The sequence below is a fragment of the Prunus persica genome, chromosome G2 (genome assembly GCF_000346465.2).
Source record: "Prunus persica cultivar Lovell chromosome G2, Prunus_persica_NCBIv2, whole genome shotgun sequence".
NCBI classification, from domain to species: domain Eukaryota; kingdom Viridiplantae; phylum Streptophyta; class Magnoliopsida; order Rosales; family Rosaceae; genus Prunus; species Prunus persica.
In genome coordinates this window covers 7363130-7386000 of record NC_034010.1, presented here as the reverse complement: position 1 = coordinate 7386000, position 22871 = coordinate 7363130, and the positions used below count along the sequence as shown (strand labels likewise).

The 22871-nt window shown below is 39.5% G+C and overlaps 1 protein-coding gene across 1 annotated transcript; it reads left to right on the top strand.

The window, feature by feature from the left end:
* LOC18785889 (TMV resistance protein N) lies at positions 1683 to 6574 on the top strand. Its single transcript, XM_020556273.1, has 5 exons — positions 1683 to 2299; positions 3108 to 4200; positions 4371 to 4646; positions 4797 to 5861; positions 5946 to 6574. The coding sequence occupies exons 1-5, from the start codon at positions 1797 to 1799 to the stop codon at positions 6444 to 6446; spliced, it is 3438 nt and encodes a 1145-aa protein (XP_020411862.1). The 5' UTR covers positions 1683 to 1796; the 3' UTR covers positions 6447 to 6574.

Here is a 22871-nt window from a genome sequence, read left to right as displayed (position 1 = left end):
CAAATTTTACAGATTGCAAGTTGGATACATTGATAATACACTGCACAGATTAAAGTCCCATAAAGAACAGAATATGGGTATAGCAGTGATCAATATGATGCACGCCTGTTGCGTAGCAAATGATGTGGATTGAAGTCCCGAAAGGACAATCCTTTAACATGTCAATATTGATATTGTGCACGCCTAATGCATAGCAAATTATATGGGTTAAAGTCCCATAAATTAATTGACATGTATGTATTAATCTGTGGCATGCCTGCAGCATGACAGATATACGGGTTCTAATTGTTCGAACTCCCTAAATGGAGATTTTCCACGCCCTATGTAAAATAACGCTCCATTAGAGGTTATAATCCACATTCTCACATAATAAAAGCCCCCTGAAGTGGCTTGGGTACCCAAAAGCAAAGAAATGCTTATAATTGATGCATGCGCATGCAAATGAGAATGATGGGATCATGAATTGATGAATGACAATTTTTGGTTTTGGAGTAGCTACTCAAATCATCAATGGGCTGTGTTGATTGGAACCACGTTCAATTATTAAATGTCGACAATATCATTGGCCAAAATGGAATGAGGTAATTCCATTATAGATGAGAATGAACGTGAAAGAACAAACTCACAGTACGAACCCCAAAAGATGTTAATACTAAAATTTATACTTGGGTGTTCGGAATAAAAGGGAATATACCTACTTTGTATGACACAATATTTCTGGCAGAAACAAGGAATGTTGGGTTTTCTCCATATTTACAGATTTAATTGTGCCTCCTTATTGCACATTTATGGAGACCAACATGTTATCTTTAAGGGTTATTAAATGCACGAAGCATATCGCCAGAAGCGATTCCCTAAAGATGTACAAATAGCTGGGTTAAAGCTATATAATGTGTCATAAAGTTTAATCCATTTAAACAAAATCCTTGAAAGGATTGAAATTGCATGAAGCAAGTCCCTGAAGGACATGTGCCTGAAGCACAAAATCTGTACTCAATATTAATGTGCATAAATTGTCTCAGTGAGTACATGGATTATAATGTGTTTGCAACACATTAAAGCTTCTGAAGAGTTCAAGAAATATTTGTCTCGACTTAAGGATCGAGCATTATGCCAACGAGATTCTTGCTTATACTAAGAAAGTATTGAAGCATTTTTATGAGGATTATCCGTTGGACACTTTAATGATTTTCCGGAAGTATATTGGACCGGACATCATATTTTTCAGATAGGGCTCAACTCCATCACCATCATTTTGGGATGATGTGAGGTATATTTGATGCTATCTCCGCATAACACCATGTACGGGCATATTCTTAGGCCTATAAATAGATACCTCCATCAAGAGAAGTTTACACATAGAGAAGAGGAAGAGAAGGAAGAAAAAGGGTGAGTGAGTTGAGAGGAAAGAGAGCAAGAAAGGAATTCTCCAAGAGAGAAAATTGAGTGAGCCATACATATTGTAAACACTAAATTTGTAGCCATATTATTTCATATAGTGAAAAGTTACTGCTGCTGCTCTCCGAGGACGTAGGCATAACCGAACCTCGTTAAATGCTGTGTCTCATCTACTTCACGTGCAGCTCAATATTCGCACATATCCCAGTTCATTTTATAACAAAAAAAGCAATATGTTGATGAGTTGTCCATTTTCGGTGGTGTTTGTCAACTTTTCAGTTCACACAACAGCTAAAAATAATTGAACAAATGCTAGTGTAATTGCCATTCTCAGATCCGTTGCTTGCACACATCTTTTTGGTAATCTCGCCATCAACCGATCATCTTCCACTCCTTCAATGGCCGCCCTATTGGCCTCATATAGTTCTTCTTCTTCTTCTTCTCGGGACCCTAAATGGACATACGATGTCTTCCTCAATTTTAGAGGTCAGGACACTCGCAAGAATTTTGTAGACCATTTACATACTGCTTTGGATCAGAAAGGTCTATTCGCATTTAGGGATGTAGAATCTAACTGGGGACAAAGCATCCCGGTAAAAATCTTGGAAGCAATTGAAGAATCAAGATGTGCAGTTGTCATTTTTTCAAGAAATTACGCCGATTCGACATGGTGCTTAGACGAGCTTAGCAAGATTGTAGAATGTAATGAAGGGAGGAGTGGACATATGATACTCCCAGTCTTTTATGATGTGGATCCATCGGACGTACGCAAACAACGAGGGAGTTTCAAGGAGGCTTTCCATAGGCAGGAAGATCGCTTTAGAGACCCAGAGAGGGTGCAAAGGTGGAGAGCTGCACTTACTGTAGTAGCTAATCTCGCCGGATGGAATTTGCGAGAGGGGTAAACTAAACTTACTCTTCTGGATCTGTTTTTCTCCCTCTTTTGCTTTGTTTTCATTATTTATTTGTTTTTTTTTTAAAAAAAAAAATTGAAGAAGCTAATGAATTCCTTTATTATCTAACTCATACTTCGTACTAAGTCATTCTCTTCTTCTTTTTCTTCTATTTTTTCTTCTATTTTTTTTTATGAAAAGAAAAATTGAAAATGTTCGTAGAGGTTCTAAGTTTGATACCCGAAACCCGTCTCTGGTTGATCAGGAAAAAAAAAAAAATCTACATAAAACCCCTGAACGTTAGGTGTCGTTTCAAATTGATATCCAAACTTTGAAGACCCCACAAACTCATACCAAAACTCACAAAAGCCCTACACCTAACATCCTCCGTTAGCAAGGAGTACCATTAAGAAATCCGATCCCCTCCCAAACATGGCAAAGTTGTGTCTTGAGCAGCTTCCTTTATTTTTTCTCCTCCACAGGCCAGCATTCAGGAGATCTGTTGTCCATGACTGATAGGCATACGATATCTCTTATTTCTTCTTTGTTTTTTCTTGCTTTATTATTTATAAAGTGAAGCGCCATCACCTGATTCTTGAAAAGAACCAACTAATTCAATGTCTCAGCCTCCATTAACAGAACCGGGTAGAAGAACGGATTACTCATTTGGTTCTAGCTAACTTGCAGACCATATTTATAAGATCGTTATATATTTTTCTTTGCATATGAACCCAAAGTTATTCAAGATATTGTAGAAATGATCGCCAAACTTAATCAAACAACCATTATAGGATCGTTATATATTTTTCTTTGCAGATGTGAACCTGAAGTTATTCAACATATTGTAGAAAGGATTGCCAAACTTAGTCAAACAACCACTAATGTATCCAAGGCTTTAGTTGGAATGGATTCTCGTTTGGAAAAAGTGCTTTCATACTTGGACTTTGGATTGTGTAAAGATGTTCATAGCTTAGGGATATGGGGGATGGGAGGAATAGGCAAGACAACTCTTGCACAAGTGGTGTTTGATACTATACGTGACAAGTTTGAAGCTTGCAGCTTTCTTAACAATGTTCGAGAGGTAACTGAAAAGCAAGGTCTAGTTCGTTTACAAGAAAAACTTCTTTTGGACTTGCTGCAAAGTAATGTAAATATACGGAATACTGATATGGGAAAAAACGTAATAAGGCATAGACTACGTGCTAAAATGGTTCTTATCATTCTTGATGACGTGGATCGGTTAGAACAATTGGAAGCATTGTGTAATCGTAGTTGGTTTGGTTTGGGGAGTAGAATCATCATAACATCACGAGATAAGCATTTGCTGAGAACATTTGGAGTGGACAAAATACATGACGTTGAGGTATTAACTGATGATGAAGCTCTTAAGCTCTTTAGCTGGAAAGCATTCAAGAATTACCAGGTTAAAGAAGAGTATCTCGAACTATCCAAGAATGTTCTAAAATATGCCAATGGCCTTCCATTAGCTCTTGAGATTTTGGGTTCGTTCCTTTGTATGAAAAGTGTACATGAATGGACAATTGTATTGAATAGGCTGATTAAAGAAAGAGATGTTCACAGAAGAATTGTTGATGTGATTAAAATAAGTTTTAATGGGTTAATGGAATCAGATAAGAAAATATTTTTGGACATTGCATGCTTCTTTAAAGGAGAGGACATAGATCGTGTGACAAGAATACTGCAAAGTTGTGGTTACCATCCAAACATTGGTATACCAGTTCTGATTGAAAAAGCTCTAGTAACTGTCTCGAGAGGAAAATTGTGGATGCATGATTTGATACAAGAATTAGGTTGGGATATTGTTCGTCGAGAATGCCGCGACGAGCCTGGCAGACGTAGTCGGTTGTGGCTTCCAGAGGATATCATTCATGTACTCGTAAATAATGAGGTAAGAAATTGGTACAAATATGGATTGGAAAGTCAGTTAAACGAATTTATCATCTCTCAATTTTGTTATATCTAGTTATTATTTGTGAGTGCAGGAATCCTTTTATTTGACATACTACAAAACTTTAAGAGATTTTTTCATTAACTGCTCCTGTTATTCCTGATTATTAGGTAACAGATGCAGTTGAAGGCATAGCCTTAGACTCGCTTAAATTGGAAGAGGTACGGTGCAACTCAGAGGCCTTCTCCAAGATGCATAATCTTCGGTTTCTGCAAATTCGTAATGTGCATATGACTGAAGGCCCCAAATTTCTTTCTAATGCCTTGGTAGTTCTCGAATGGAGTGAGTACCCTACAAAGTTTCTCCCTCAAAGTTTTCAACCTGTGAAGCTTTGTGAACTTAACTTGTGCTATAGCAGCATTGAACAACTTTGGAATGGAGAAAAGGTTAGATTATTTTTATTTAATTAATTTTATTTTTTATTATTTTTTATTATTTTTTATTTTTTTTATTTTTTTGGTGTGTGTGGATAAATTTGACAAAACACCCAAACACTCTATTTTTGTTAATTAATTATTTTTCTCTGTTTTGAACAGTGCTTGGAGAAGCTGAGATTCATCAATCTTAGCTGGTCCCAGAACCTGACCATGACCCCAGATTTTACAGGTACTCCAAATCTTGAGAGTTTAATTCTTGAAGGTTGTACAAAATTAGCGGTGGTCGACCACTCTATTGCTGGGCTGAAAAGGCTTAAAGTCTTGAATCTTAAAGGATGCAGAAGTCTTGAAAGTCTTCCAAATAAGATTGAAACGAAATGCCTTGAAATTCTTATTCTTTCTAGCTGCTCAAGAATTAAGAAAATTCCAGAATTTGCTGAACCTATGGAACATTTGATGGAGCTTTCTTTAAATGAGACTGCTATAGAAAAATTACCTGCATCAACTGAACTTCTGATTGGCCTTACTTTACTAAATCTAAGAGATTGCTATTATCTCGAGTGTCTTCCACACGACATTAGCAAGTTGAGCTCCCTCAAAAGTCTCAACATTTGTCGCTGCTTTAAACTTAAAGAACTGCCAGAAAGCTTGGGACAGCTTGATTGTTTGGAGGAACTTGATGTGAGCGGTACCTCCTTAAGCACACTACCATCCTCCATTTTCCTTATGAAAAATCTCAAAATTTTATCCCTTCGTGGATGTAAAGGGCTGCCACTTGAGTCAGAAAATACTTCTTGCAACTATCTATCGATGCCCAGAAAGCGGACACGTTTAGTGGGTCTGCAGTTTCCAATTTCTACTTCTGGTTTGTCTTCTTTAACAGAACTGAACCTCAGTGACTGTAATCTTCAGGAGGGAACATTAACGGAAAATCTTGCCTGCCTATTCTCGTTAGTATCTCTAAATCTAAGTAAAAACAATTTTCTGAGTCTTCCCAAAAGCATTAGTCAGCTTTCTAAGCTTCACAGCTTGAATTTGGAAAGTTGTAAGCTTCTTCAGCAAATGCCGGACCTTTCACCAAAAGTGAACTTCGGTGTTGGCTCAGAAGGGAGTAATTCACTGGAAAGGCTGTCATCGTGTTTCAATTATATTAATTGCTCCGAATTGGTTAAGAATCAAGGCTGCAACAATATAGCAATTGCACTGTTAACGAGATTCATTCAGGTGCTCTCTCTCTCTCTCTCTCTCAAGATCTCTCACAGACACACACATGACCAGTTGTTTATTTCACAATTTTCTTTGGTGCAGGGAATCCCATATCCAGGACACAGGTTTGAAACTATAATTCCTGGCAGTGAAATTTCTGAGTGGTTCATTGATCGAAGTGCGAGGTCTGGAGTAAGCATGGACCTACCTGAGGACTGGTGTAAGAATAATTGGAGAGGATATGCTTTGTGTGCTGTTTTTGGTCTCGGTCGACGTATCCCTGCCGGTAACCTGCTTGGTAAATGGAAGTATGAGCAAGAGACCTATAGCACTGCACATGGCCTTCGTTGTGAAGTGAAACCCAACAATTTGGGTTCAGGCGGCTGGTGTCCTTTCTTTGGCTGCAGCCCAGAATTAGGCCAAATTGAGTCGGATCACATTTGGCTATCCTTTGTAGGCTGTGAACATTTTGGAACTGCATGGCAAGACAGCTGTCGTCGGCTTGAGTTTTTATTTAAAACTTTAGGCCCTAGCTTGGAGGTGAAGAAGTGTGGAGTCCGTTTGATATATGAGCAAGATATTGGTTTAGGCCCTAATCCCTGAACCCAAGTATTGTCGTAGAGGCCAATGGGTTCCCACCACAGTGGCGGTGGATTCCCCCTTCCCAACCAATTCCTCTCCAGAAAAGTGCCATCGGATATGAAAGTATGAATGCATATATGCATAATTTATTCCTGTCGTTTATACTAGCATTAAATTCTTTCTTTATTTGCCCTATTTGCCAATTTAGCCATGTGTTTCTAATTTAGCAAATTTTTTTGGGTCAAATTCTAATTTAGCAATTTAGTGCCTGTATTTGTACTCTTTATTCTGGAGGATATTTATTGAAGGGTTAAATACTTTTTTGGTCATTGTGTTTTACATGAAATTTCAATTTGGGCATTCAGAAAAAAAAAGAAAGAAAAAAAAAAAAGCTAAATTGTTTCATGTATTAATCAAAGTTTGCAATTTATAGATTTGCCATTAAGTTTTTGGATTAAATATACCTTTTTGTTCACAAGGTTTTACACAAAAATTGATCATTGAGAATTTTTGAGCTAAAATCTAAGTAAATACTATGCTCTTGCATACGATGCTCATAGGCTTAACATTTATGGTTGGTGTAGCATCAATTAAGGCTAAAAAAGGGAAATCATATCATGAAAAGATATGTTCATATCTCAATAATAGTTTCACAAAAATGCAACTCAATCTTTTCAAAAAGGTTCATATCATAATGCCAAGCATTATCATACGCATTCACAAAAATTCAAATCCCTAACTATGTCAACACATATTGACTAAAAAATAAAGTTTCGCATTTGCATGGTTTTTAACAAATCTTTTTTTCAGTGACCAAATTGAACGTTCATGCAAAATTTAGTGACGAAAAAGGTATTTGACCAAACAACTTAACGGAAACTAACTGCAAGTCTGTAAATTGTAAACTTTTGATAATACAGTGACCAATTTGGCAAAATTTGTTTCTTAGTGATCAAATTGAAATTTCGTGTAAAATCCAGTGACCAAAAAAGTATTTAACCCTTTATTGAATTACCGATAATTAGGAATGGGCATTGTTTGGTTTGGGAGAGAGCTTAACCTATTAGTACTGTTTTTCGACCCAAAAAAAAAAAACTGTTTCAATAGGTTACAATTCCTTTGTTAACCGATACTTTGGGGGCAAACAAGTTCTTTTGAATAAGGCCAATTTTGGTTTCTATAAACTGTTTTCAGCCAAATGTTGTTAAAATTTAGGTAATTAGTCACTTTTAGTTCTTGTAGTTTGTTGGTTTTATCATTTTGATCCTTGTAGTTTGATTTATATTAATTTTATTCTTATAATTTTAAATTTCAAGACATTCAAGGACATGCTGCAACTTCCGTTGAATTATTCCTAATTTCGTTGCATTTTCAGCACGAGATTTGATAAAATTTGTTATAGAATTGGAAGGAATTTGAACAAAATTTGTATTGTGCCCTTGAATAGATCAATATTTAAAACTACATGGATCAAATTGACATATTTAAAACTAAGCTTAAATGTCAAAATAGTCCTTGTGTTTTATCATGTTTGCCAATTTAGTCCATATACTTTAATTTGGCCAATTTAATCCTTGTGTGTAAAACCGTTAGCCAATGACGATTTGGGTTGATGGGTAGGGCGGTGGTGGCCGTTGTGGTTGTTTTGGTCAGGCAATGGGAGGCTAAGTCTTCTATTGATTTTTTTTAATTTTAAAATTGGAGTTATTAATCAATTTAAGTTTTTTTAAGCAGGGTTTTAATGTTTTATTAATATTTTAAGTAGTCAGACGATATTCAACTATACTTAAAATAGATTATCGTTTCTAATATATATATGTAAGCTAAATGATTGAACCAAATTGAATTAACGTAAAAAAATTGAAATTTGTCGATTATCAACTGATTATTACAAAATCGTTGATTACAAAAATAAAAATATTGTGAAATAGACTAAATAAGAGAATACCAACGAATATAAGAGTGGAATAGTTTTTACTTTGTGAAACTAACAAAAAATTCCTCATATGATTTTCCCATGTTCAGTGGATTCCTAATAATTTCTCTCTTTGACACTTTTTTATTATTTTTATTTATAAGAAACATTCAATTAAAAAGAAACCATCCAAATACAGCCAAAAAAAAAAAAAAAAAAAGGTGAAACAGGTGGACAAGAAATCCATCAACACCACCAGAAAGAGAGAAAGAAACAAAGAGCTGACAGACTCCAGACAGCTACAAACCTGAACACCCAACCCAAGATCAGTACATTGCAGCTTTCCAATCCAGGCGGATTAGGTGTAACGAGTAATCTCTAGAAATATTTAGTTATATACCTATTTTTAGCATTAAAATTATAAATAAATTATACATCATTTAATTTCTATAAATAAACAAAAAAAAAACCCAAAAAATAACAACTGGCCCTTTTGAATTTAATTTTGATTATTAACTTACTTGATGCCCTATTGAGTGTTTTGGGCTTTTTTTATGAGGTTTTGGGTTGAGTTTGTTGTAAGAAATCAATGACAGTTTTGTAATTAAAAGAAGTTAAAAGTCTTTTTGTGATGTTATAAATAGGCCTCATCATTTGGCCCAAGGGCTTATGGGTCGATGGGGGCCCGCCCGACCCATTGAAAAAAAGCCCGGCCCAGCCCGTTATGGGCTTTGAGATGGCCCGGCCCGTCTTGGGCTGGGCTAGGCTTGGGCTTGGGTGTTCGAAGCCCGGCCCGGCCCGATTAAACCCAAGAAAGCCAGGCCCGACCTGCCCATAAAAGCCCAGCTCGGCCCGTTAGGCCCGCATACATATATAATTATGTATAAATAAGAGTTTAGGTTTATGATTATATCACTTAAATCACATATATAATTTGTTTAATTTCATTTACTTTTGTTTACTCATTCCTAGTTTATAATTAGATGATGAGCACATTAATTTGTGTTAATTATTAATTCAATAATTATATATATATAAATAAATAAGATGAACAACATATCACATCATCAAATATAATCATACCACGAAACATAATTGTACCACCAAATATAATCATGCTTTTCTTGAACACATCACCAAATATTTGCATATTTATTCATACCATCCTTTAAAAATATATTTTTTGGATACTTATTATTTTTAAAAATTATTTCTTAAAACGTATTACGATCTAATTATGTAATAACCTCCAAAATAATACTTGGTATTATTATTTTTGTGGAAAATCTTATAAGTTCTTTGACTTTATTGGGTGTTTTATGAATTTGGTTTGATGTGAAAATATTGGAATTAAATGAGTTTAATCTCAAATTTGCACTAAAATGCCCTTATGATTAAGTTTATGATTTTTTTTGAATGAAGTAGGGCCTGTTTAGGCCCGGCCCGATGGGCTTTCTCAAGCCTGACTCATGGGCCAGGCTTGGACTTTGAATTTTCTAAAAAAACCCAGCCCGCCTCGGCCTAATATTTTATCTCTCCTCTTTAAAGCCCGGCCCGGCCCATTGACGAGCCCTAGTTATAAATGGGCTTTGGGTGTGTTTCTAAAATGCATTTCATATAGGGTTTTTATTTTATTTATAATTTAGGCTCCTATATTGGGTATAATAGTGAATCTTTCTAATCCCTAAACTCGGGCACAATAGAAGCCTACAAAGAACCCCAAAACGGAACCCTATCCCAAAGCTCAAATATCCCATCGCCTATCACATTATCAAAGATCCTATGATTCCTATCCATCTAGATGACCTAGAAAACAACCTACAAAATGCTGCTACCCAGGATATCTCTTCGAGTCTTATGGCCAAAGAGATGATAGCAAGCTCCCGACAAGAAACAAAATTTCCCACGAGACACCAAGCTCAAAAAAGAGGCAATCCCACAAAGCTACAGCAATCGGGCACAGTAGAAACAAATGGTCCATACTTTCAAAGTTACACTTGCACATAACACACCAACTAGGGGACAAAGAGAGATATGTCTCTTATGAATCATATCACAAGTATTAATCTTACCATGAGCAATTAACCAGGCTAACAGACGAACCTTGGGAGGAACTTTGGCTTTCCAAATAACAAGGAAAAGTGAGGGAAGAGAAATCGGGTGAATATTCAAAATCTGCTTATAAAAGGAGTTAATAGGAAACACACTTGAGGACTCAGGAGTCCACACTTAAGAGGAGACAATGAAACCGACGCGATTCTAACCAAGAGAAGACAATTCATCCACATCGGTATCACTAAGATTCCTATGGAACCCAAAATCCCAACTCAAAGGGAGCAAGGAGTCGTCGATGCATACATTAGCAATCGAGGCATTGTGGTACCGTAATAGCCTATAAAGGTGGGATACAAATAGGAAAAAAAAGACTTGTTTACACCATAATCAATCGAGCATATCCAGACTCAAAACGACTAGCACCAAAGGCAGATAAGCCTTCTCCCCTGCCAAAGGCAGACATTCTTCCGAGGTGCCAAGTACCTGCCGAAGGCCCTAATTGTCGAACCTAATCTCTAGGTCACGTGTCACCACCATAGCGACGTGCACAAAGTCCGACATCGAAACTTTGTGCAAACCTCCCACTTTCACCTCCCTATAAATAGGGAACAGTACCTAAGTAAAAAGAGTAACTACTTTCTCACATTTACTGTTACTATGCCAAAGTTACCTCATATAGCTGACTTAAGCATTGGAGAGCCTTCGGCCGGCACCACACCGGTGCCTGAAGCTTAACGACTACTTCTCCCACTTTGTCTTCTGTAGGCTCTCTTCTTACCGAAGGTCCTAGCCATCTCCCCTGTTGAAGACTCACCCTCACACCTCATCACTAAGTTGGACTCAATCTTGGCCGGACCATTTTGAGCATCAACAAGACTTCCCCACCCAATCATCTTTCCAGAATCTCACCCTTTCCTCATTACCCACTTTGAAACGACAGATAAAGGGAAAGAAGAAATCCCCTTGGAGATGGCAATCCATGGGCTCTGACTCGAGCCGTTAATCGCACACTTCGGATCATTCTCGTTCAAACCGTAAATGCTTTGAATAACAGAATACCAGAGGGAACCAGTCTCAGTCTGAAATCTCCACAACCACTTCCTAAGTAACGCCTCGTTTCTCAACCTCAAATTTCCCACTCCAAGGCCACCACACTCTCTAGGTTGAGTCACCACATCCAACTTCACCAAATGATCCTTCCTCCCTTCTTTAGAACCTTCCGAGAAGAAATTCCTCAAATGCCTATCTAGTCTCTTCCCCATCAAAGAAGGCATTTTGAATAAAGACATAGTAAATAGGCATGCTACTCAACACAGAATTAATGAGAGTCAAACTACCCCCTTGACAAAAGCGCCTTCCTCCAACTGTCTATCTTCTTTTCAACTCTCTCTACCACATTGTCCCAAAAACAAGCTGCCTTAGGCTTATGCCCAAGGGGCAGGCCATTTCATATGTGGCCAACACCCTAACTCAGAGGCCATGCTCTCCACCAACCCTGCAAGAGAATTAATGCCAACAATGGAACATTTAGCTCCATTCACGTTTAACCCAAAGAGCAAGCATTAAAGGTGTAAGCAAATTGCATAAAGAAATATTTAGTCATATACACATTCTTAGCACTAAAACTATAAATAAATCCTACACCATTTAATTTCTATAAACAAACCAAAAAAAACCCAAAAAATAACAGTTGGCCCTATTAAATTTAATTTTGATTATTAAATTACTTTGATGCCTTATTGATTGTTTTGGGCTTTTTTTTTATGAGGTTTTGGGGTTGAGTTTGTTTTAAGAAATCAATGGCAGTTTTGTAATTTAAAAGAAGTTAAAAGCCTTTTTGTTATGTTATAAATGGACTTTGGGTGTGTTTCTAAAGTCCATTTCATATGGGTTTTTTTATTTTATAATTTGGGCTCTTATATAGGATATAATAGTGAATCTCCCAATAAATTCCCCTCGTTAAATAAGAGGAAAATAATGTCATCAGCAAATTGCAAATGAGTGATTTCCACATTATCCCTCCCAACCTTACGACTCTCCACAAGGCCCCTCTCCCCGACTCTTTTAACCTACTCAAAACGTCAGCCACAAGAGTGAAAAGGAAGGGAGACAAAGGGTCACCTTGTCTTAAACCCCTCATCGCTCCAAATTTTCCTCTCGGTCTACCATTAATAATGACAAAAAAATTGGCCGACGAAACACAACCTCTAATCCAACCCCTCCAAACACTCCCAAAACCTTTTTGCTCTAGCACACGATCCAAAAAAAATCCAATCCACCATATCCTAGGATTTTTCAAAATCAATTTTGAAAACAAAACCGACATATCCTTATTTTTCTGCAATTCTTCGACCACCTCATTCGCAACCAGCACGACGTCCAAAATCTGCCTCCCTTTCACAAAAGCCCCTTGCACTAATGAAATCGTATCATCAAGCACATCTCTTAGCCTATGGGACAAAACCTTGGCAATCAATTTGTACAGGCTTGAGACCAAGCTTATAGGTCTAAAATCTCCAACACGAATTGAATTAAGCTTCTTTAGGAGGAGGAAAATGTAAGTTTCGTTAGTAATGGTGTTAATTATCCTTGATCTATGAAAATCTTCAACAACCTTCATCACATCCTCCTTCAAAATATCCCAACATTGTTGATATAATGCTAACGAAAAACCTTCCGGACCAGGGGACTTATCCTTCCTAGACTCGAAAACAACCTTCTTAACCTCCCCCTCCTCTAAAGGTCTCTCAAGCCACCTAGCCTTCCCTTCCGTAATAGGGCACCACTCGATGCCCTCCAAATGCTATCTCGAAGCACCATCACTAGAGAAAAGGTTCTTATAAAAGGAAACAATTTCCCGCTCGATACTCCCTTCATCATGAGTAATACTACCATCTCCCAATTCCAACTTATTGATTAAATTTCTTTTTTGTTTCCCATTGGCAATCTGGTGAAAGAATTTGGTATTACCATCCCCCTATTTGGCCCAATCAACCTTCACCTTTGGCTCCACATGGTTTCCTCCTTAAAGACCACCTCCTCAAATTTCAATCTCAACTCAGCCCTTTGCACGTGCCTCACTTGTAATAACCTCCCACTCTCATCCAATGAGTCAAGATCTCTGATTCTCTCCTCAATCCTTTTCTCCTCAGCTTTGACGTCTCCAAAAGAAACTTTGTTCCACTCCTTAAATCTTCTTTGTAACAACTTTTAGTTTAGACATGAATTTGTAGCCTTCCAACCCTTGCACCGAGACCCCCTCCCACCACTCTTTAAAACATTTCTTAAAAGAATGATGCTCCAACCACATATTCTGAAATCTAAAAGGGCAATGCCCCCAAGTCAAGCGGGTAGTATCTAGCAAAATTGGACAGTGGTCAGATCTGAAGTCAGTCTAGTAAAGGCCAACTATCTAACGTTCGGAAACAACTCCTCCCACTGAGGAGTGAAGAGGAATCTATCCAATCTATGCTGAATAACCCTCTCCCTCATATTTGACCAAGTAAATTCAGCATTCAACAATTCCGGATCACATAAATTCGACTCGCCGATAAACTCATTGAACACCCTCATACTTCTGGTTACCTTGCCACCGTTAGACTTCTCAGACAAGTAGCGAGCAACATTAAAATCACCCTCAATACACCAACGAGAACCACACAGCGCAGACAGAGCCACAAGCTCCTCCCAAAAAGCTCTTCTATCTCTTGGGTTGTTAGGCCCATACACTGCCAAAATCCACCAATCCCTACCATCAGGCTCCACCAAATCGACGGACCCAGAATAATTACCAGCGACAAATTCTTTAACCGAGAAGATTTTAGTATTCCACATAAGTAAAATACCACTAGAACTCCCACAAGAAGGGAGAAAATCCCAGTCCTTGAAATTTGAAACCCAAATGCTTCCCACAATGCTTCTGTCAATGACATTTGCGCCACAACTCACCAGAACCTCCTTAATCACCCTCAACTTTTTCTTATTGCCCAGACCCCTAACATTCCAATTTAAGATTTTCATTAAAAATTAATCACCTTTGAATCCCTGATTTCCAAAGCTTCCCTTTTTGAATAAGAAACACCAAATTCTAGATTCTTTAGTTCCCTTTTGCCTTTGTTTTTTGTGGAAACATTTCCATTCTTACTCTTAGCTTCCTCCGTGGGTCCATTTGGCAATTTCACATCCATACTGACCACAAAGTCACCTAGGGGATCATGACCTCTATTTTTCCTAAATCTCATTTCGACTTCATATAATCTACAAGATCCTCCAGACTTCCCTTTGGACTTAAATACCCCTCATGCAATTCCACCATAGAGGTGGCCCGAGAACAAGACTGCACCATAGATTGCACTCCAGCAGAAACTGCCAGGGCAGAAATAGAAAGGACCCTATCCCGTGGAATAATTCTCCTTAGAAGCATCTAAATCAAACCCACTCTATTTTACGCCACTACAACCTTCCCCTGCAATCAAAGAAATGTTAGATGGAGAATTATCATGAAAAGAAAAAACCTGATCTGACTCAAAAGTGGCCATCTTTTGACTGAAAATGTCTCCCATAATTTGTATGTCATGATCCTCCTTCTCCATGACATTTTCCTTACTCGAAACTGAGACTGCACCATCTTTCACGTCAATAACATCATCCTCACAATCCCTAATGAGGTTGTCCTTTCCCAGTCTAATGCCAAATTCCGATGGATCCAATCGTTTGAGAACTTTGCTCGCACCATTACCAACCCCGAAGGACTTAAAAAATCTAGAATCAGATTTAGGGGGCGGCTTTTTACCTAAGCGATTACCACGATTTTACCTAAGCGATTACCACGATGGGTTCCATAATTAGTATTCCTCGTGCGCTTGGAGCTTGGCCAAAAAGGCCCAATAGAGGAGGTCAGTAATGAAGAGGAAGCCTAGTAATCGCCAGCCAACCCCCTTAGCTCACCATCTTCATCCCCTACATGACTGGCCTTTGCTCCCATTTGGACAAAACCACCTCAAGGAAGTCCTGGATCAAGAGCCTACCTATACGAGTCAATTTTAGAAACTCACCTCTCTTTTCACATCTTATGAAGGCTTTGTTGGTCAGAAACTGAAATAGCTTCACCTCTTTATCAAGCCTAGTTGACATGGCCTCAATAATGAGAGTCCAAGGTTGGTACACCATCTTTCACTCCAGGACAACTACCAAACCCCATTCAGAATCCAACGCACCCGAATCCTCCAAACTATGAGCACAAACCCTCTCAATATCCCCACTAGCTTTCGCCCATACTTTCTGATTCCCTTAACTCCACCTGCTGCTTCCAAGAATGACTTTGACGACACACCTCTACCTTCAACAAACTCTACCACTTTTGCCTTGATAAAATTGCCACCGATAACAAATTCATTAAGACAATCCCCCAATTTTCTCCACCCTACGACTCTACTCCTTTAGGAAGCACCATAGAACGCACCACCCCATTAACACACTTTGACAATCTCAAGAAGCAACCAGAATTGTTAACTTGTGTCTCTATCCAAAACTGATAGTATTTGCCATGATACGAGCAAAAGAGACTGGGTTTAAACAAACCCAGCTTCAGTAACTCACGAAGCTGAGCCCTTAACCAAGCAAATCCACCCAAATCAAGTGAGATATGATAGTTCTTCTCTCTACAACCCTCAGAAATAAGAATTGCCCGGGCCCCAAAGCAATCATCTAGTTGAATACAAAATACCTTGGATTCAATCTTCAACGAACAAGGCCCCATTACAATGAATCATATGATGTTGGAGTTCTTGCACCGTGTACAACAGTTTAACCAAGTTCTCTTTGACTTTTTCTCTTTCCTCTGTCTAAGTTCTTAACTATTCTTAGAAGTGTATTTGCAATAATTGCGCACAACAATAAGGTGAAAATGCACTCTCTCCAAGGGCGTGGGATTCGATTCAGGTATCGTAGAAGACAATCTTTGAGTTGGAAGAACCTGCAGAAGACGAGGAAGAAGCAGTCGTCAAGCTTCGGACACCAGTGTGGTGCCTGTCGAAGGCTCTCTGATGCATAAGTCAGCCATATGTGGTAATTTTGGCAAAGTAACATTAAATGTGAGAAAATAGTTACCCTTTTTGCTTGGGCACTATTCCCTATTTATAGAGAAGTGACAATAAAAGTTTTGCACAAAGTTTCGAAGTAGGACTCTGTGCTAATCGTCGTGGCGATGACACGTGTCCATAGCTCTAGGTTATGTAGTAGAGAGCTTTAACAAGTGTTTACCGCTTCGGAAGGGGACCTTCCTTCAGTAGGCTAAGAAAGAGGTGCTATCACTCGTTTTCTAAGGGCTTGCCCAGGTGCTTCTTTAGCGTATTTCCCATCCTAAGTGTCGGTCGCTTGATGGCGAATATGCTCGGTTGATTATGGTATAAACAGTAGTCTCCAAAATTGTCAATCGAGAAGGGGCTTCTGGTTTTGGGAACTTGTAAAAATATTGCATAATCATTCCGAGCATGTTGGCATCACGGGTGCCATGGGCAGTCCCTAGTCCCCCAAGTTCGGAAGCGAGAAGGCACTTGTGTTGTGTTGTATGTGTGTGTGTTTGTTTGTTTGTTTTTTTTTTTGAAGAACCATATGTAGGTTCGGTAAAGAGGGGTGTCGAAGATGGGCACTATACAGAAGGGTGTTGGTTGTAGGATTTGGTCTGCACGTTCGGCACGAATGATGCCGAATGGCAGCTGCGACGTCAGCGTGTCGCTTGCGAGTCACCTTACACATTCGGCAATGAAGGTTCTGAACGTCAGACGTGACGTCAGCGAAGGTCCGCTTGCGAGTCCCTTTGATCGTTCAGAACGGAGGGTGCCGAATGGTATAGGTGACACGCTTGCGAGTCCCCTTGGGCGTTCGACACGGAGGGTGTCGAACGGTAGGGGTGATGTCAGCGAGCGTGTCTCACGCGAGTCCCCTTGCGCATTTGGCACGGAGTGTGCCGAACGTTAGGGGTAACGTCAGCGAGTTGCCACGTGTCAGTAGAATTCAAAGGTTTTTGTGGGGATCGAGGAGTCTTTCCAAGCGTTAGGGTTTTGGCAACGGTTCGCCTTCTAGAGCGTCATTTGGGCGTCTATATAAGGAAAGAGAAGTGGAGTAGGGATGACACTTGAAAATTTTTCGAGAATTTGGTAGAGGAGCTAGGCGATTTCCGATTAGGCGATTTTCAGCAAGTGTCCAGCTAGCGAAGCGATTTCCTGAGATATTTTCAGCAGCAAAGGCAATTTCCGGCGGTGATAATAAGGTATTTCTTGTTTCCCACTTTGTTTTTGGATCAAAAGTGCATGTTGATGTTGAATTTTGTATGAATGTATGAAGAATGTAGATGAATTTGTATGAACACTGTAGAACATGTCTAGGAACATGCTTACAATCTTCGCATGCCCATTAGTTTTTGTATTTTTGTGTTCGTAGATGTCTAATAATTCTGAAAGAGAAAGTCGAAGTCCACCAAGTCCCCATGCCTTCAGTAGGGAAGACTTAGAGAATGTCGAAGCCTTGGGTACGGATGGTGGGAGTACCGAGTCTGAAGGCTTGGTAGAGGGACTGATAGTGGAAAAGAGTAAGGTGGGTGAGGAAGAACAATCAGTTAGCTCTTGGGAAGGGGGGGAGAAGCTTATCGAGAAATGCAGAGAAACTATACATCTTTAGAGGCTGTTGCCAATTGGGTCTTGGGTATAACACAGGCTTCGGAAGTCAGTTCAAGTGGGCGGGGTAAGGCTTCTGGGTCTGGTACAGTGGTGGTGGTGTTAGTGTGCCAGTGGGGGTTCTTTTATCGAAGAGGAACAAGTTGACCCTCTATGAGTTGGAGCAGCTGAAGTTAGATTTCCAGATTCCAGACTGTGTGTGGTTGAGGCTGCTAACACTAACTAAAGCAGTCAGGTACCCACCCGAGGGATGCGTGATGGTGTTCTCAGCCATCTATAAGAATGGTTTGAGGCTACTGTTGCATCCTTGGGTGCAAATGATGCTGGCGAGGCTAGGCTATGCCTTGGGGCAGTACAACCCCAATTTTTGGATTATCCTGCATGGTGTGTATATAGCTTGGTGGCCGGCAAAGCTAGGGGAGCTGTCTTTTGAGCAATTCATGCACCTATACTCTGTCTCCAGGCAGTAGGGTAACTTCGGCTGGGTGAAGGTAAACTGTCGAAAGGCAAATGAGAGGGGGTACTTCATTGGGGGGCACCATCTTCACAGAAGTCATGGAGGAACCAGTGGTTCTTTGCCTTTGGAGATTGGGAGTGTTGGCCGGGGACAGCGGTCAGCAGCCACGTGCCTATGCAGTTTCAGTCGATAGGTCCTTGTCTTTTCTTGCTTTAGTTGTGCTTTAATTGTGCATAGGTTGGTATGTGTCTTTGTTTGCCGAAGGTTTGGGGACTAATGGTTTTTTGGTGTTGTGCAAGCTCGGTGAAGTGTCTCCCGATCATAAAGGAGGAGGAGGAGGAGATTGAGTTTGTTAGGAGTGTGATCTCTGCGGAGAGGCGGGCTGCGAGGAACATAGTGATGCTAGGGCTTCGGCTAGAGTCATGACTACTTCAAGGTAGTAAGTTCTCATCTTCTTCTCCTTCCTTCGTATGTTTGCCTTTGTATATATTCTAATTGTCACTTGGTTTTGGTGATTGCAATGGCCGAGGTGCCGAAGACTGTGGTCACAGTGGAGGGCTCACCGAAGGTGGTGGTGGTGGATCCGGTGGAGAGGTAATAGAAGCTACGAGAGATGAGAGAGAGAGAGAGAGAGAGATAAGGCTAACAGGGCGAAGAAGGCTCAGGCAAAGGGCGCGACCAGCACTGCCGAAGGAGCAGAGGGGCGTGCTGCTGAGAAGTGGCCTCGGCAAGAGGATGATGGTATGCGGGCGGAGCTGGACAAGAAGCGGAGGGGACTTGAGACATTCATCCATGATGTCATGGGTAGAACAGTGCTACTGCCCTTTGACCTGGATCCCCCACCGAAGCTGCCGCTTGAGTTGAAAGAGTTATTCCTGCAGGTACCGAGGACAGAGGCTTTGCCTCAGTTCAGCTGGAGGCGAAGGAGGTGACCTAGCGATGCATCGCTAGGAAGTGCCCCTTGTGAATGCCTTCCTGACCAGGGTAAAGATTGACGCGGGGGAGCTCGCTTGGACCAAGGCTACGGACTTCTCGGATCGAGTCCAGAAGTCGGTCCTTTCTGCAGCCAATATAAGTATCCTAGCACCTTGGTTAACTTTTGAGTTGTTCGTTTTTGAAGTTAAGTCTAGCTTATGATAATGTACATTTTACAGGCCTTTGGGGATATGTACCTCACTTTGGCGAGGGCGGAGAAGGAGGTGGCTTTGGCTAGACACCATTCTGAGACAGCTAAGGCCGCTACTGCCGAAGCTCAGGCTGCCTTTCGAGAGAGGAACGTACTTCAGCTGAAGGTGGGGAGGCTAGAGCAGGAGCTAAAAGAGACGTCTCGATTCCTGGAGGCGGTAGAGGAGGCAAAGGCTGAGGCGGAGAGGAAGAATGTGGAGGAGCTAGCTGCGGCTCGTGCCAAGGCCGTCGAGGAGTACAAGGGTTCTGAGGGGTTCAAGAACCTTGTGCTTGATGCAATGGTCGAGGAGTAGTTCGGGTGAGAGAAGCTGGTAGCGAGGTTTAATTCAGACTTGGATATAAACTTTGACACTAGTGGTGTTCCTCATCCCATTCATTATGGTAGGGAGTTGCTCTTTGTGTCCCCTTCTTTTGGAGATGCTGTGAGTCCCCTGGATGCCGAGGCAGGTGGAGGTTCTGAGGGTGGCGGTAGTGAGGCGGTTTCCGAGGCAGAGCCGGCAGCAAAGAAGATGCCAGAGCAGCGTGTTGATGCTTGAGTGCTTTATACTTTTGCTTATGTTTATGATGTAACTTTAGTATTTGTTCTAGACTTGTTTATGTTTTGTATGGATATTGCCCTGCCATAAGGCAGGGTTACCTTTGTGATTGTATGATAACATGCTTTTCTTTTTCCCGTTATGCCTGTTGCTAATTGAAGTTGTAAGAATGAGTAGAAATAAGCTGAGGTCAGGCGTTTTCATTAAGTTGGTGCTGAAAGGCAATAAGTACAAAAGATGGTCGAGTCAAGGCTCAAGACCAAAGTCTAAGAAAACATAATGTTCTAGGATCTAGGTATGTTTACTTATAGTAGTACTTGAGGTAATCAGCGTTCCATGGATGAGGCAAAGGTTTGCCATGGTGATCACAGAGCTGATAAGTGACTGGGCAGCAGACCTTGATAATTTCATAAGGACCTTCCCATGTTGGTCCCAAGGTACCTTCTTTCAGGGTTTAAATCTGTCCATGATGTCCTTACTAACGCCACTTTTTGACATTTACTTGTTATAATGAATCCATATAAGACCCAATGATCCCTACAGAAAATGAGGAGAGGTTAAATAGTTTTGAGCTACTGCCTAATTATAAAGAAAATCTTGTTAAGGTGACTAACCTTGAATCATAGTAAAAGAGCGACATGGATATTTTTACATTTAGACGTCGTTATCTATGCTATTAGTGTTGTGGTTTGCTATAACTCTAAATGACAGTAATGTTATAATAACCCTCGTAGTACATGTGGACGTCATATGTTGATAAATTTATTTTTACAATCGTGGTATATGACATTAATATGGCTCTGATTACGAAACTACCAACGTGGATTCCTATAAAATTATACGACGTTGATTAAGAAGAGTTTGTCTTGGTTAACTACCAGTTAACACGGCGACAGTCTAGGTAAAATGTTGTCTTAAATTTCTATGTCGGTAGCTTCATACCTAATGTCATTGTTTCGGGGTTAAGAGTTTACGTTAAGAGAAAACATGTTTAATAAGACGACGCTTTATAAGTTTCAGACGTCGTGTTTTAAAAATACCCCAACGGATCTCAATATTTGAGGCATTTAAGTCCATGGCGATTTTCTATTACCGTAGTCTTTCTAAACACAATGACAATATTTATTTATTCCGTCATTGTTTTACAGTTGTCTTTTTCTATTTTTGTAGTAGTGTTGACAGAGCTTATCCAACACAGCCAATGAATGCCTTTTCTCCCTTCTTTCCGCCACCAGTAACGTACGATCATAGCTGAAAGATCATGGCATAACTGAGTAGGCAACTAGAAAATGCCCATAGTACAAGTAGGTAAAGCCTGGCCCACGGCCTTAATTCAAACTTCTTTTCCGCCGCAGATAAGTTCTCAAGCTGTTACATTTTAATTTTTTGTTTCCTATGATTCTATACAACGATTTTAACCAGAAAACTAATTATAATGCTTTATTAACGAATATGTGCACTCAAAAATTATTTTTTTCATAAAAATTGAAGATTCAATTTTATTACATAGAATTAGAAACAATGGAACTACATGTGATTGCTCACAAATTCTACCACATCCATAGATGATACCTGAATTACATGGTTCCTAATATCAACCTTTTCTCTTTCCTTCCTAGTTATGTACTCAACATATAGCAAAGCCTTTCTTCCTCCCTTCAATCGTTACAGTCCAATGCGCTCCTTCTCTTGTATCTTTACCAAAATCCCAGTCTTTGTTCTGCAACTGTTTCCCTCTCTTTCAATGCATTCCCTACTCCATAAAAAAAAAGCACCCAATAACAAAAATACTTAAGTGAATAAAATCAAATTACCTTGTGAAAAAAAATTAATATAACATGTTAATTTGTTTTCAAGATCCTACAGGAAAACAAGATTATATGATCAATACATAGCACATCTTTCTAATTAGAAATTGTTTGAGTAATGAACAAACATCATTCAAATCTCTCTTACTTCCTCCCAAAATACCAAGAAATGAATTGAATGTAATGAAGAAATTTGAATACTATGAGAACTCAATTTTTTGGCACTCAAATTAACTGAAATGAACTTTGTGCAGAAAAACAAGATTCAGTGACATACTTATATTAGAACACAGAGTTCAATACATTCCAGAATTATAATATAACAACTATCGTAGGCTTTCAATAGAAAATCCTACAGCTTAGAGCCATTACAATTTTTTTTTTTGGTTGCAATTTTTGGAGAGACTTATTTGATCAAGTAAAAGAAATAATGTGACCCAACTTATAGTTCAAAAGAGCTGCACATAAAAAACAAAAGCAAAAAAACAAGGGGGAAAAGAAAGTCAGCCAAATTCAGGGACATAGACATGAAAAAAGAAAATTCAAGTTTCATGCGTATGTTTTCTAGAGTTAAAAGACAAAACAAAATGAAGGAATGACATTGAGAGTGAAAACAAAACCAACTCTTAGAAAAACACGCCGAGTCCACAAATCGCCGTCATCATCATGTCATTGTTGTTATACATGTGCAGATAAATATACACAAACACAATTACACAAATTTCTCTTTGCTGCGCCATCTCATCTCCAAACCAACCCCACACACAAGCAACAATGAAAGATTTAAAAGAAAGCCCATTTATATTTCAAACATCAT

Bases quoted from the DNA above. Each gene is read 5' to 3' on its own strand.
- LOC18785889 (XM_020556273.1), top strand. From the start codon at position 1,797: ATGGCCGCCCTATTGGCCTCATATAGTTCTTCTTCTTCTTCTTCTCGG. The intron at 2,300-3,107 runs GTAAACTAAACT...TTTTCTTTGCAG, and splicing joins GGATGGAATTTGCGAGAGGG to ATGTGAACCTGAAGTTATTC. The intron at 4,201-4,370 runs GTAAGAAATTGG...CCTGATTATTAG, and splicing joins ATGTACTCGTAAATAATGAG to GTAACAGATGCAGTTGAAGG.